A 16,201-nucleotide genomic window follows, 5' to 3' on the forward strand; every position below is an offset into this window, starting at 1 on the left:
CTTCCACTGGGTTCAATGGAAATTGCCATATGTATAACCAAGAGATTATTTACACAGAGATTAAACACAGGGGCTCCCTGCATTGATCCTTATCTCACAATTTATTGTAATGAATTTTATTGTGTATGAAGATTTTTGGTTTCATGTCACTAGGAAAGACCTTCCTTGAAAGATGTATTTTGGCAATTTATGATTGCACTATTTTAGAGCAGAAATACAAGTGCTTTTCTTCACGAGCCATGCATAGGAGTTATTTTGTGGCTGGTTCCAGAACAGGAGCCAACTGGTGAATAAAACAGGATTCAGTAGCCAAACAAGGACAAAGTTTGGGGTTTTCTTAACAAGACTGAACTGACCTTTATGATTTCTCATACTTGGACAATTCATCATCTGTGGTCAAAAACTGGAAAATACAAGCGTGGGCGCACAGTAAAAACCATTTAAGTGAAGTGCTTTATCAGGTGAGACCTTTTGACACATAGATTCTACAAGTGTTTTTCCTGAACAAAACATGCAAAAGGTAGCTTATACTTGAGAACAAGTCAATGACATGCTTCATTCATAGCTCAGGGCCGTCCCATTTCTAAATAGCTGGGGGCTGTGCGCCGCACCAGCAGGGGCTGAGTTAGTGTGAGCCACAGGCACTTGGGTCATCCCCACCTCAGCTCACTCACTGCACTGCACTGCAGGCTGCTTTGACCCTTGGGGTGGGAGCATCATGTAAAAGCCTAGGGTGGAGAAGGAGCCTAGAGCCTCCAGCTGCAGCAGAAGCCAGAGCAACAGAGGGAGCAGCAGCCAGGTAGGAGGCCCCCAGGGCACCAGCTGGGCAGCCCTGAATTTGCGCTTCATGAACCCCTGTGCACCCCAAGAGATTCCAACACCAAGGTTAAAAAAAATGCATCCCAAGGCACATGAATGTATTTTGGTCACTTTATTAAATGAGATATTAAATAGTTTAAGTTTCAACTACTAAACAGCACTTTGAATGGTGAAAACACAGATAGTATATTGTCATACTTGAATGCTTCTTTTCTTTAAAAACACATTTCCAGTCCTTATATATATTACAAAACAGCCTTATAGGAAGAGGTGACATCTTTTCTACAGTACTTAAGATATTTAATACAGAACTGAAAAGCCGTCTAATAGAAACAAAGGCAAGTCTTCACAGCTGTATGATTTCAGCAGCCAAAGCTGGTTGATGGACTGAAACATTACTATACAACTGGGACAAAACATATACAATATCACAATACTAAGCAAAAACGCTTTACATCCAAAGGAATAAACAGGTTACAAAATGTGGAGAATTTAGCAGGCAAAAGTGTATTACAAGCAACATTTTTATTCGTCATCTTAAGCCATTTCATCTAGTTAAAACATCTAAAACAAATATAAAAATGAGCCTTTTAATATCTTACTGATGTAATGTTCTTTCTTTAAATATTTGTTAAAGCTTGATGTTATACTCAAAGCACATATTATGCAGCTAAAATGTCAAGTGAGAAACATATATGCAAAGTGGTCCAAGTTTTATTTCAATGCTTCTTATCTCTGATATCCTCTTATGCATTAGTCTTCTGTTATCCATAGTTTTGTCCAGGATGAAAAAATGTGCCTTTAAATGTTGCCTAAAACTTCCACATTTAAGTCTTTGAGCGAGTTATTGTAAAACTCCATTGAAAATCCCCAGGTCTGGTAGAACAAATTTCTTATTCATGACACGTAGGAATATCAGTGACAGTTGCCCAGAGAACATTTGCCTTCAAACGTTTGTCTCAAAGTCTCATTTTTTCATTTCTTTTCAAGTGAATACATCTCTTTTTTTGGCTCCCCTCCCCCAGAATTAAAGAAGTTTAATTACAGAGCTGACAGAGCACTAGACCATACCGATTTTTGTTGTGGTGTCTTGTCATGAAGAGTCCAAAGTAACAATTTGGTTAGCTGGTTTTACATCAGATCTGAAACTCTACTCATAGCATAAACCAAAATTCAATCACAAACTGAAGTATCTCAAGATTTACATATTTAGATGCTAAAACACTTGTCCATTCAGGACATAAAAACTCGAGAAAATCCTGCATGAATGATTCCAGAAATTAAATCAGTTTTAGTTAAATGTCAGCAGTTGTACGAGTTCAGTGATATCTAGAGCAAATCCCTCCATCCAGCTCTTCTTTCCAATGAGTTTTCTAGCTGTTGTCAATACTCAATACACCATCGCCTCAAACATTCCTGTCATTTAATGTTACTCCCACATTCTATAAATCTTTTTTTTTTTTAACGAAAATAGTATCAACCAAACTACATGCAAAGAAAAGCCCTATTTATGTGTGTATAATTAGATCATCAGAAACACACAAGCTGTACTAATAAGTGATTAAGATGTGTCTAAGGAGGATGTTAAGGATAAACCAGAAATTTACCTCTGGTCTACATTAAAATAGTAGTAGTAACAAAAAAGGGTAGAACTATCACACTTCTGTACTAAATTATGTTCTCAGGAAAATAACAGGAGGTCAGGGTGGGGGAGGAGAGAGTGACAGCCAGAGATCTTTCTCTGGAAAGGAAGAACTACTCCACAATTCTGGCAGCCCTGGAAATGGCTGAAGCACAGTTCATTGTATGCATTTAAAAGTCAGCAATGGTTCTGTTGTTTTGATACTGTTTAGAAAAGAGGGTGTGACCCTAATCACCATCGCTGCTTTAACCCCCAAAATACCAGGAATTTGATTTTCTTGGCCCAAATCCCATTGCCGGCAATGGGAAGAGACACTAGCACCAGCATCAAGGAGTTAACAGAAATGTGCTTTGTATTGAAGTCAGCATAGAGCAAATTAGCATGTGAAGGATAAAAACCTGTAACCTTAAGTTGACCAGTTGTTATTCCATCACAGAAAACCGAAAATAAAAGGTGGCAGAAGACCGGAGGAAAAAAAAAAAGTTTCTCTTCTCCAGTCGCGGATTAAGGCTGTATACACAGTTTCAGGATAACTGCATGACCCAGACATTTCAGAGCAGTAGTATTTAAGAATATTGCACTCAGTTCTCTCAAGATAATTTTAAATTCCTATGCTTTATTCAGCACAAGTGATATCGCATGAGTCCAGACATCAGTCAAAAGGAAATTAGACTATTTCTTCTGGCTTAACACTCCCACTAATTTCAAAAAACGGGCAAGTAGAAAAGTATTCCGTAATTTAAGGAATCAACTCTAATCAAGAACTCAGCTGTGTACATGTTATATAATGGCATACTGAAATATACAGATCTGTATTCTTCCCTAAGCCTCTCAAATCTGGTAATATTTTTATGGCTACTAAAAGCAAGCGTAGGAGTTTAGACAGGAAACCTGTGGAGCTGCTACTGTTATGGAAGGACTTGTTTTCACTGAAAACAATTTGATATCTCCTGTACTCAAAACATGTAAGAAAATTCTAGGCAACATCACTGACAAATCAGAGAAAACATTATGTCCTATTTAAACAAAGCTGAAACGCTAACATTTAAGGGGACCAACCAAACTATTTATACAGTTGAGTTCTGTTAAGCCATTGATTCCTAAAAAAATAAAAGTTCTTTCTCTGATTTTAACAATCCTTTAAGCTTTAAGTGCAAAATCACATTTATTTCCCTTGGGAAGGTCCTGGATTTTTGCCTCTCATTGGGGGTGGTGCGCGTTGCAGTGGTGGTGGCTGCATACCACCTGAAACGGACTGATACATTCCTCTCATATCTATTTGTTGGTAGTTGGAAGGATTCATGATTAAATTTGGAGGCTTTGGCATCATAAGATGACTCATTGCTGCTTGTTGATAAGACATTTGCTGCTGTTGCTGCTGATTGTACTGCTGCTGTAGTCTTCTGTTCATAAGTATCCTCTGAACACAACTGATTAACTGTGGAGGGGAAAGTAGAGCTGTTACAAGTGCATGACCTGTCTCAATGCATTAAGTATCAAGTTCAGAGTTAAAATCCATTTGCTAGGGGTACCATGGGTGAAGGAAAAAGCATTATTGTTATCACCATCACTAATGCAATGGCATTCACTAACTGATTACTGTAGAAACCAGTTAGTAACACCATTTAGGGCTGCGTCCTCCTAATGACTTGTCTATTGTATTGCAGGCAGCATTTATGTTAGTTGCCATGGTGACATGCACTATACTGTGAAATTACTCCTACGTATTAGTTACTGCATTTTTTGTCAGGTACCATTTATTATCCTTCTGAATATCCCACAGCTTGATTGGCAAATAAACATTTAATGACAAACGCCAAAAGGAGAAAACACTTCCCAAAGGAGTAACGCCTACAAAGAAAGGTTCCGATTTCATAAAACAGCTTAAACCCACGGAACTCGTCAGTGCTTCCTAAGTAATGTGCACGCTTCATAAGGTAATTCCTTGGTGCCAAAACTCAGAACTTCGCAGTAACTGGCAAAGGACAAAGGGACAGTCTTCCACAGGCTCATGTTGGCATGGGATCTACTTGGATCCTCCTTGTAGGAAGACGTGAGGCATGTAAGAGTTTATGCACTTGGATTTGTTTTTCAGAACTATATAGCTGTAAATGGGACAAGTTATGATGTATGCCTATAAAATATGCAAACTGCAAGACACATAGGGCTGATAACAGTGGTGTAACTAAGGGGGAGCGTGACTGGGGTGACAGCCCAGGGCACTGATGTGGGGGTAGGGGGGAGAAGAGAGGCTGCAAAACAAACAAACAAACAAACAAACAGTTGGCGTTGCCGGTGGGATCCACCTCTGCTGCCCAGGGCATCAAGCTGTTTTAGGATAAATAGTCTTTGTACAAGTCTGACCCCACACATCATGTCTAATGCCAGGTTTTTAAATTTCTTTAAGCCACTGGCCCTCTAACATTTCAAGTAAAACACCTGAAAGGAACACATTTTGGAGACTATTGCTCACTTCATGAGATATCTCCCCAAATAGGAAATAAACAATGCAACGCTACCACATTGCCCAAACCAGCATGTCCTGGTATGGTGGAAGTTACACTGATGGTTATTACCTGGCCTATAAGACTGATAAGCCGGCATTCGATATTGTGCTGGTTATAGTAGCTGACACCCACATGGCCCGCCCCACATAAATGCAGCTATCAAAAACACTCAGATTTCTTACCATCTGCTGTTTTGTCAGGACATCGTTGTACATGGCTTCTCTGCGCTTCACATCCAGCTCTTGGCTTGCCTGTCTACTTAGGGCCAAGGCCTGTACCTGGCTCTCTGTCAGGGTCACATTATCCTTCCACTGAAAATGAAACATGACTAATGTAATTTTGGTGGAAAAGTAAGAGCAAGCCAAGTAAATGCCCATGGGCCAGAGGTGAGTCCAGTGAAGGCTCTAAAAAAAGAACGGTTTTAGAGCTTGAGCTCAAAGTTACCCATTCTTTACTCTTACCAACTCAGACAATGTGTTTCTAAATGTTGTCTTTTAAAACAAAGGGGATGGGGAAGAACAGAGGGAGTACTCTTCTGTGGAGCTTACCTATTACTCTCCTATGGACAATGCAGTATTTTTACTGTATGGCAAGTAGCACCGACAAGGAGTGCCTGAGCAATTTGCTGACACTCCAAGACTACTATGGACACATATGCTATTGCCTCACTGCCGTTAATTAGAAGTTACTACAAGTTATGCTAATGGAGAAACATTATTTGAGAGACTTGTATTTTAATATAAAAATAAAATTACAATTCACCACCCAACAAATAATCATTTTTTTCTTTGATACTGCTCAGTATTTTCCCAGCTTCTGGCCCAGTGAGAGTTATATCAATCTTACTTACTATAGCTGAGATAATATCTTCAAGGGGCTGAATTCTTGCCGCAGTTACATTGTTGGTGGCTTCTACAACTTTCTCTCTTCCTTGATTAATGAGGTCCTGATAGATAAGCAGAAAACAAATTATAACGGGGAGGTGCAAAGCAACACATGCCAACACATTTAGAAACCCTTTTCACCCCCTGTTTAAGCCAGCATACTTTAACCTTTTTACAATATGCCACAAATGAACAGTTGGGTAACATGGAGGAAAAATTCATACATGACTAGAGCTTGGATTGCAGTAATGAGGGAGAAAATACTAACAGTAAACATAAATCTCAGTTTTAAAAAAACTGCTTATTAAGTGGTAGCTAGATTATTGAAGTAGTACTAAACTTGCATCTAAACTTTTTTGTAGCATTGAATTATTTATTTTGACCTTCACCATCACTTATCACAATTATAACTCACTATGTGCATGTCAAACATTTTTATTACTTGTTTTAATGTTACTAATGTGGTTGCATCTACAGGCAAGATTCAGTGTTGCTAATATGTACACAAGTAAAATTTTAAATGAAACAGTAGTTACTTTAAAAAAAGAGAGACACTAATCAATCAGGAGACATTTTCTTGAATACCAGGATATTTAAGAATTACATTAATTATCCATTTATAACTTAATAAGAATAATTAAAACATGCTTAAAGTAATATGGACACCTTACGCTATTTATACTCACTGCCTACCTCCAGCTGCTGGTTAGACATTGCTGACAAAGCTCCCAGATTGAAAGGAATATATGGCGTTTGAGTGTTGTAGTTGACATGGGGCATATTGGTCCCAGCTGGCATGTTGAAACGCATGGTCAGACCCTTGGAAACAAAAGGAATATGTATAGTAAGGTACTGTACATCTTCATTACCAACTCGGGTAAAAACTATAACACACTTTGAGAAAACAAAGGTCTTTTTTACATATAGGCCTTACTACTAAGGCTTGAGATAATTTGAGGGTCCAGTTTACGTGCATGTGTTTGATATAAATACAATAAGAGAAGAAATATTTAAATATTTAGCCATTATGATAGCAGCACATGTAGACAGCAAGAGAAATACACTTATCAAAATTAGTAAATCAAACAAAGTCTTTGTATCACTTTGAAAGACTTTGAAAAAGCAAAACTGAAAACCAAAGTTTAAATATACATCAATGTGAAAACTGAGCTACTGTATGCATCTGAACGTTGGAGGAGGATTTCTAAGATCACGCATAAGTTAGAAACATTTCAGAAAAGCTGCTGGAGGGGAACAATAATAATATTTAGACCTGAAAAAGTAATGAATGAAGAGGCATGAAAGAAAACTGGTTTAATGATCTATGGCAAATATGTAAAAGAGCAGAGCTCAATATGGCTGGGGCATGCATACAGAAGGGAGAATGACACCTTACCAAATACAGGCTTAAGGTGGGAACAATCACAGAAAAGAAAAGGATGACCCAAGAGAATGGAAAAGAACAAAGGAAAGAAATGAAGGAGTAAAGCTGGAATTCCATCATGACAGCCACTACTAACTGCCAGATGGAGTGCTCTTGTTCAGGCCTTACACATTTCTACAGTGAAGAGGACTAACATAACACAATCCAGCATGCATACTGCTGGAGACTATCTTGTTAAAACCTGCATTTTCATGTTCAATCCCGATGTCTTTGATTTTTTTTAAAAAGTATATGGCAAAGTACTACGAGATAGATAAAGTATTACGTATTTTGGCTATAAAAACATCTATTACATATAGAAGCAAAAGAGCAAGGGTTTCCAAAATGAATGAATTGATAGAATACCGAAAAAACTGGATGAACAGGATCAACCTGCCTTGAAAGAAATACTGTACATCAAGTTCTAGCCACTGAAAGACCCCTTGCAAGGAATAGGTTTCAAATATACAATCCCATAGTTGAAATAAACATAAAAACGATAAGATCAAGAAGTCACTGAGGCAGAAAAAAAATCCCCCAAATATTCAAACAAACTACATGGCAAAGCAAGAGACAGGCAAGCCTGGCTGCAAAATGCTAGCAAAATACGCAAGCATGCTTCTCTTCCAAATTATGGGGACCCTTGATGACTGCAGGGCCTGAACAGGGGTGGCATAGCAACCATGGCTCTATACAGAAACAAACAAGTCCACCTCTTGCTAATAGCAAAAGATAAATACTTGTTTTTTCCCCTCAAAATATCTGAAGTATGTGAGCCAATATAGTAAACACTTTCTCTTAGGATACACAGTGAAATACTGTGCAAGAAAGCAACTGAACAAGCCAGATATAATAAATGGTGCCTGTGAAAACTCCTATGTCATAAAGCAACCCTCTATGTAATTTTAGCCAGAATATCTATGTAATTTTAGCCAGTGTTAATTCTGAACAGGAATCATCCTTTTCTTGGGTCTTTAAATGAAGTTAAGTCTTACATATCATGATCTGCTGAGCACTTGTCTTGAAGTGGGACAGGAACAATATTTCTTACAAAATGTCCAGACCAATTCTGGTTTGTACTTATCCCTCAATAGGATTGTTTTCTTTTCTGTTTTTTTTCTTGGGGGGGAAGCAGGGAAGGGACAGAGGTGGAAGGGATATTAGGGTTTGGTTTAAATGTCAAACTCATTTTTTCTCCTTTTTTAAGCAACTATTAATAGAGCTAGAGCTTTTCCTTATATTTTCAAAACACAGAATTATAAAGAGCTCCCGTTGGAGTTTAACATAAAATGTAAAAACTACAAATCAAAAAAGAAAATGGTAAAATGTGTTAAAATCAAACAGAAGTAGCTTGAAGCATATACACATAAAAGCCTGCAACAAAATGGCAAACCACAAAGGAATTTTTTCATACCTCACAGTTTGCTTTCAAAGAGATGGTATTTAAACTTATTGTTTCATATAGCATTATTCAGAACCTCAAGCCTACCACAGAGCTATTTTAAAATCTTTTTAAAAATTACATTATTTTTAAAAGTTAAAAAAGGTAAAAAGCTAAAAATATTTCACACATTTCACACTGACATTATTAAAGCTAATGCTAAATTAAAGTTAATGCTAAAGCTAATGCATCCAACTTTACCTTCTTCTCAGCTTCATATTCTGCCCAAGCTGCCTTCCTTTCTTCTTCAGTCAATTCTTCTTCCTCTTTGTGGTCCAGGAGTGAGTCATGTTCATGGTAGCCCACTATATGTTCTTTATGGATCTGAAGCAATTCTGCCAAAATTGTATCCTGTTTAAATGAAAAAGCATGATGAAATTAAAGTCACTTGTTAAATATTTGGACAGTAGCAGTGTTAACATAGTGTCTTTGCTGACGATATGAAAGGTATACTGATAATCACCGACAAGAGCTTGCAGTATTTCACAGATAAACAAAATTAAAATAAATTTAAAAACAACAAAAACCACACATGAAATATTCCTCATAAAGAGGGGAATGGAGAAACAACGAAATGCAGCAAATGAGTCAACTCACTTAAACCACTGCATGCACTCAGATGCCACAGTGAGGATGAAGGCTTTATAAGACCCTTGAATAGCATGGAATGGACTAAACCAGGGGCAGGCAATTATTTTGGGCGGAGGGTCGCGGACAGAATGGCCTGGCGGGCCACATCCGGCCCCCGGGCTGCATTTTGCCCACCCCTTGACTAAACTGATTCTCATGGAGATGTTTGCTCCTTGCCTCCTGGAAAGAAGCCTTGGTAATCTTCTGTAGTGAATTTGAAGCCTCTTTGTTGTGTTTTATAATTTAGGAAGTTTCATAGTTGCTAGGGTCAAGAGGGACCTGAACAGATCATCTAGCCAAGTATTTGGGCCCAAACTGTAGGTTGCAACCTGACACTGCAGAAATATTTTCATTATTATAAAGCCAGAAGCCAACTGAGAGCCACGTTCTTCAAAATGGCAAAATGAGCTTTGGGATATATAATCTCCAAATGCTCAAGTTAAACAGACCACATGTATGGGCTCCAGGCACAAGATATGGCCAAGAGGCCCTACTCTATACCTTAGACTATTTTCATTGGAACAGCATTCCAGAGTCACCTAGGTCAGCTGTTCACAAACTTTGTTGCAGTGGGCTAAAATTACCCGGCTTGGATCTGAAATGGACTGGCACTAGGTCCTAGCTGCTGCCACTGTTTCTCCCTACTGCCTGGCTGTGGCGCAGGCAAGTTGCTGCACTGCCTGGCCATGACAAAGCCCCTTGTCATCTGTCCACAGCACAGTGCAGGCAATGCCCCTGCTGCTCAACTCCCTTGGTGCCAGGACACTGCCAACCTCCCCAGGTCCAGAGGCTCAATCCAATGTTTCTCAGGGCCACACACTGCTGACCCCTGACTTAAGCAACTCCTCTTGGTGCTGAAATAAAAGTTATTCTCTTTTCAGGATTAACAGAATAATATTTCTAGAGCTAGCTGCTGATTGGAGAAAAAAATCCACGTGGTCAGAGAGAAGTATTTCTTCAGCGTTTCCTAGGCCAGTTTTTTGAGGATGCACCTGCACATGCAATTAAGAAAAGCCCCAACACAACAACATCAATTTCAAAACTTGTAAGAGGACCAGACTGTGGGTTTGACTTCACTGCACTGCTTGGGCCACTCCTACCAAGAATTACATACAGTGCCTACAGTGGGATACAATGGGATACAATGCGTTTTTCTGCAGCAGGTTTATTATTATTATTATTATTATTATTAAAACCAACTCCTAGAGACCACAATAAAAACTGTGGCCCAACTGTGCTAGACACTGCACAAACATCGAGTAAGGGACAGCTCCTACCCTGACAATCTAACAACCTAAACAGATTAAAGATGGGAGAAGAGAGAGATTATGCAACTTGTACCCATGAACTTAAAGGGAGAATGTGGAAGAGCCAGGAACTCAACTAGACCTCCTGGGTCCCAGTGCGGTATCCTACTCACAATTGCTACGCTACAAAAAACAAAACTGCTCTGAATTCTCAGAAGCACAAAACCAGTTGGTTTTGGGTTTTTTTTGTAGAAGTCAACCTCTTTGTTTCATCCTTATGCCATCAATTGGTCTCTTCACATCTAAATCAACCCTTTCTCCTCTAGCCCCTAAAGAGCAAGTTCTGCATTATATCTGCCTGACTAAAGGGTGAAAGAAACAAATAACAGGATTCAGAAGGAAAGAGGGGTTGCAGTAATAGGACAAATACAAAACATCCAAGGGAGGTGGGTGAAAAAGTCCAAAAGAGATTACAAAATGAACACAGTAAAAGCTCTCTCAGCATACTGTAGCTGTACATCAAGTGTGCAGAGGGTTCTTAAGCATGCATATGCATTAGTTTCTATGGTAACACTATTATTGAAAACAATCCTGGAATATAATCCATATTCACTTGGCCCATACAGTCATCAAAATGTGGTTTAAATCACATTCAATTGTGTATATTTGATTTCCTTTGTCTAAACTTTATTTTGTATTAAATAGAGTGATGAAGCTTGAAAGCTGAGATAAGGAAGTTACTCCAATTTGGTTTTCTTAAATGCTTTTACACTGAATAACTGATTCATTCAATTCTACACAACAACATTTAGTGAAAAAAGAAGTTTACTGAGTTTAATTAATTTACTTGGAGTTTAAAAAGGCATTTATCAGTATGGTTTATAGGGTCTTAAAATTGTAGCAAATGGCAAATCTGGATGAAGATTTGAAAACAAGATTTTGACAAAAAGTTTCTGAATGTAAAAAAATGTTTCTTCTACCTGTCATTTTAGGCCTTCACAGAACTACTAAGTGCAACTAGGAAATAATTATACCTGAAAGAAAACTCACTCCTGGTGGTATACTACCTATCACTAAGTCATAAGATAAATATCTCCCTCAGCCAGTCACTAAAGCAGCAAAGGAACTATTCTAGAATTAGTAACCTTTTTTAAAATTCACACTCTTAGATTATATTAAAAAAGATGCAGTTCCTAATTTCCAAACTAGTATTCATATATTACAACCTGCTGCTAAAATATACTGCACCCAACTGAAAAAGGACAATAATTTCAATCTGATTTTCTGATCTCCATTACAAGGCCTCTACTGATTCCAGTTTTTACTTAACAGGATAAACCAAAACAGTGGCTTTAAGCCATTATGATCCCATTTTGGGGGGCTGGGGGGAGACAGGAATTAGAAAGTGCACATTCATGTCAGCTCCAAAGGGGCACTGTGAGGTAGACCTGATGCTTTTGAGAGCCTGGGTTCAAGCAGCTTGCTATTCTCCATCTGCCCTTACATCACACCAACCTGTTTGGGGAGTCTATTATCACTGGGCCTGATAAGGTGGAAGTAACAATTACTTAACTTTTCGCTTCAAACATGCCTGTTTCAAAATGAAAAAGCCAGGGCAACAATTGGTGATTTTGGTGGAAAAAAAATCTTTTAACAGTCATTTTAACATGTGCTAAGTCTCTCTCCCAGCAGATAATTCCTTGGGAGTTCAGTGTAAAAAAATTGAGACTCTACTTAAAACAGTATAATAGTCCATAAATCAATTTATTTAAAAAGCACTTGACATCCATTTTTGAAAAACTCAGAGCAAAGCAAAACATAACATCTAAAATACAATAAAAATCTATTAAACTGAGAAAACTCTGTTTAAACGCTCTCTTCCAAGGAAAAATAACAACCCCTTTGGCATTCTCCAATGTGCTTTTCAACTTTTAATCTGCTGCTGTGCAAAACGAAAAACACTTTGAAGTACCTAAAACTTTAGTCTGGATTAGATAACAAGTCATCAGTGTAACAGAAGTCTACACAAAACCCACTGCATGTATAGTAATTATTTCTATATTTCTATCAGCTCATTTTGAACGAGTGATTAATCAGCTCTAGCTAGAGCACCTGTTATACATTTTTAGACTGATACAGAATTTTTGAAGGAGTCTTATTTGCAAGGTTGCAGAGATAGTAGAAGGCTAGAAATCTGCTTTTAATTAGCGGAAGTGAAGATTAAATTTAACAATTTAGGTATACTGCAGCATAGTGGTATTACTGTGACCAAAAAGGCCATGGGCTGACTTCTAGGCTGCATTTGTGGTGGGGAACACTGGGGAGGGGGAGGAAGGGGTCAGTGTGAGCATGCTTTGCTGTAAATAGTTTCATAAGTAGGACACACAGATGCCCCTTGCACCCCAGAGGAAGACAGCAGCCTGAGCCTAGCAGCAAGGCCTGGAGACTGCTCCCTGATTTGTTCCCAGTGACATTTCATTTTATTGGGTGAGTGATGTCCCCAGGTTAATACTATAGTTTTGTAACAGTTTTGAGTGTGGCTGGCTGCCTGGGGTGGGGGGTCGGGTCAGCAAAAAAAGTGAGGCTCAGAGAGCTCGGGAGCAAAGAAAGTCCCGGGGCAGACAGAGTAAAGAGAGCAGAAAGAACAGTCCAGATAGGACAGAGTGGAGTGCACGGGAGGACGGAGGGAACTGCACTCACACAATAAAGACCTTTGGTTTGGAGTGAAGCTTTCTGCTGTACCACTTGGGACATCGGCACTGACCCCTGACCTCTCCCTCTTGAAGCAGGAAAAAACCGCTTTTGCAGCTGACCAAAAAAAAGAGCTCTGAAGTCAGGGTACTAAAGATCGCCAGAGAAACCAGGGACAGAGAACAGCCAGAGTCCTGAAGCCAGAGGACTGCCTCTTGAGAAGCCATGCTAGGGCTTGCCTCAAAGGGTACTTGAGGAAAAGGAAAGAAAATAAGATTTCTTCTTGGGGAGTCCTGTAGCAGGGTTTTTTTCATCAAAAGCGACATGATCTGTGACAACTGCATTTCAGGGAACCAGACCCTTAACCTGAATAGTGCTGGAGAGCTAGCCTTTGTAATGCTCCAGGGCAGGGGTTTTCAACCTTTTTAAAGGAGTGTACCCCTTCTGGGTACACTTCTGGTGGAGTGGAGGGGAGGGGGAGGACAGTACTAAAGGGGACCGAGTCTTCCAAAATGCATGTGCAACTCTTACAACGAAGATATTCCAGAAGTCTTAGGAGTCACATCATCTTAACTATTGCAGACCAGCAACAAAATGTTATGCATTAGTTCAGTCCTATTAAGTACAACTCCAAAAGATGGATGTAGTATTATAATAAAAAAGACAAGTGCAATATGGGTTAAGTACCTAAATCCCTTTAAAAAAAATCTGGTCTTATATAAATAACAATTCCGATTTTTAACTGATTAGCATATATCTGTGCTTTGGATAATTATATTCTGAGCAATTATCTTAAACTTGTGACATCAGATTCCAAACTTCTCTTATTTTGTTTCATATGAAGGGTCTGCTTCGTCAAACCTTTGCTCCCATGATTAGTAGGTAACAAGATGACAATCCTGTTTGAATCACAATACTAAACTGCAATGAGCCATGTAACTTTTAAAATCAAGGTTTTTTGTTTTGTTTTTTTTTTTATAACTGTTTGTATAGTTCACAGTCTACAGGGCTAATCCAAATGGCACTGAAGTCACCTGTTTTTGGATCCAGTCCTGACACTGTAGACATATTACACATTTATCAGCTAATATACTGGCTTAGTAATCATACCAAAATTCCTCCTTTTATGGTCATTTTAGTCATTTGAAATATTTCTGCACCAAAATTTCACAAAGGAGATACCAGTCATAAAGGATTTATAATGCCCAAAGACAAAAACAAAAACCTTAACATTTTATGGTCAACTTTCCATTTCCTTCCAGTAAAATATGGATAAGTTAAAGTTAAACATGTTAAATATGTTAAAGGTCTTTATGGTGAAAACTCTAAACACAGATGTATTTTACACTATAAAGGAACATTTTTCATTCCATGATACTTAAGGAAGTAAATATTTAACCACAATTAATGTGCAAATAGTTAGCTGCCAAACGTGTATAATCCTGTTTTTTTGCCATGAGGATCTTGTATTTGAACAACACTATTACATTTTTTTTCCTACAAATTGCATTTTCTAAGAAAACTGACCTGTGCCAGAGTGTGAGAAGATATGCATGCTAAGAATATGTGGAATGTTAAGAAAATATGGCCCAAGTTATACAACACTGAAAATATGAAGAAAGCGCATGCAATTTTTGATCACCTAACCTACACAAAAGCCTAATTCTGTGGTTTCCAAGCAGTAAAAACTTCCTCTTTATGTTTAAAGAAAAGGAATATATAAACAAATCATCAATTGCTCAAACTAAAAGTTACAAGAAAGGTTGAACCTTAACAATGGAGTCCTGAGTCACCAATCCTTTATCATTATGAGACTCCTTCCTGAAGAGCTAAAAGATCCCTACTATTGGGCTCCATCAGGTCAAGAATGAATACTTGGTCTGCAGTCATCAAGCAGAAAGTCTGCTCATGGGAAAACATTAAAGAGGAGAAAAAGATGATTAATCTGTGTTTAGATGGCTGTGGAGGAGATGAACAGAAAACATACCAACCCAATCCCTATCCTGGTCCCTCTCTTAAAAAACAAACTCTAATGGTTTAGACAATTAATTTCAAAATGCTTACATTCAACATTAGTTCATGTACATGGGTATTGGGGAGTTACTGTCCTGGACTCTATCTGTTGTTCCACATATTGCTTTTAGTATGTTTAAATGATTTTATTGTGATGCAGCTCATGCCAATGCTAAGGATTACAGAGGCAAGTTTCTTATCTTACCATCTGCATGGTAATAAAATTGCACAATGACATCATTGTTCAGAAAACTATGCTTTGAAGAAATGAAAGCTGAAGAGGTCTGAAGACAAGGGAGGGTGGGGGGAATTATACCCAAACCTGTAAAAAAGCAAAACTAAAGCTTTGCTTTAGCTTAAATGCCTATTTTGCTTTCTTGATAATTACAAAGGAACAGTTCAGTCTTTGTAAGCAAGGTGCAGACAGTTCAGTGTCAGAAAGGAGAAAGGCAGGTAAATGTTTGTGCTAGGTTTAACTGGCCTTTGTTTCCCTATAAAGAGCTGCAGAGATCAGATTGTGCATGCTGAATTTATCAGGAACAAAACACCTAAGTATTATGCAACATGACCTTTACCAAGAGTTTCATCTCTAATTACTAGATGTGTACCGATATAAAAAACAAACAAACAAAAAAACGGTCCATATTGGATCGGCACCGATAAAAGGAAAATTGACATTACCAGCAATTGGCTTTTTTGACCATTGTAGCCAATGATGTCAGCGATAAATGCTGCGTGCACGTGGGCAGACACGCATGCACGCAGCCAGGAATGTAGCCCGGCAGCTTGGAGAGCAGCATCTGGCCAGAAAATCTGGGGGGAGGGGAAGGCATGGGGGGCAAATTGAGCCCCCCCAACAGTGAGGGAGAGAATGGGGCAGGAGCAGGCACTGCCCAGCTGGAGC

At 38.6% G+C, this 16,201-nt stretch overlaps 1 protein-coding gene across 4 annotated transcripts in view; it reads right to left on the bottom strand.

The window, feature by feature from the left end:
* Positions 1-916: 916 nt before the first annotated feature.
* The window catches only part of ATRX (ATRX, chromatin remodeler), a 139,042-nt gene continuing 123,757 nt past the window's right edge, over positions 917-16,201 (bottom strand). For 3 of the 4 annotated variants that reach the window (XM_025214447.1, XM_014524223.2, XM_025214448.1), the window contains 5 exons: positions 8,918-9,067; positions 6,546-6,671; positions 5,819-5,914; positions 5,151-5,279; positions 3,627-3,899 (listed from right to left, as the gene is read on the bottom strand). In XM_025214447.1, coding sequence (XP_025070232.1) covers positions 3,627-3,899; positions 5,151-5,279; positions 5,819-5,914; positions 6,546-6,671; positions 8,918-9,067 — 774 coding nt within the window. Of the gene's footprint in view, positions 3,900-5,150; positions 5,280-5,818; positions 5,915-6,545; positions 6,672-8,917; positions 9,068-16,201 lie in introns of all 4 variants that reach the window. The other variant, XM_006032696.3, reaches the window with a different exon arrangement.

Source organism: Alligator sinensis, unplaced genomic scaffold (genome assembly GCF_000455745.1).
Source record: "Alligator sinensis unplaced genomic scaffold, ASM45574v1 scaffold1196_1, whole genome shotgun sequence".
Lineage (NCBI taxonomy): Eukaryota > Metazoa > Chordata > Crocodylia > Alligatoridae > Alligator > Alligator sinensis.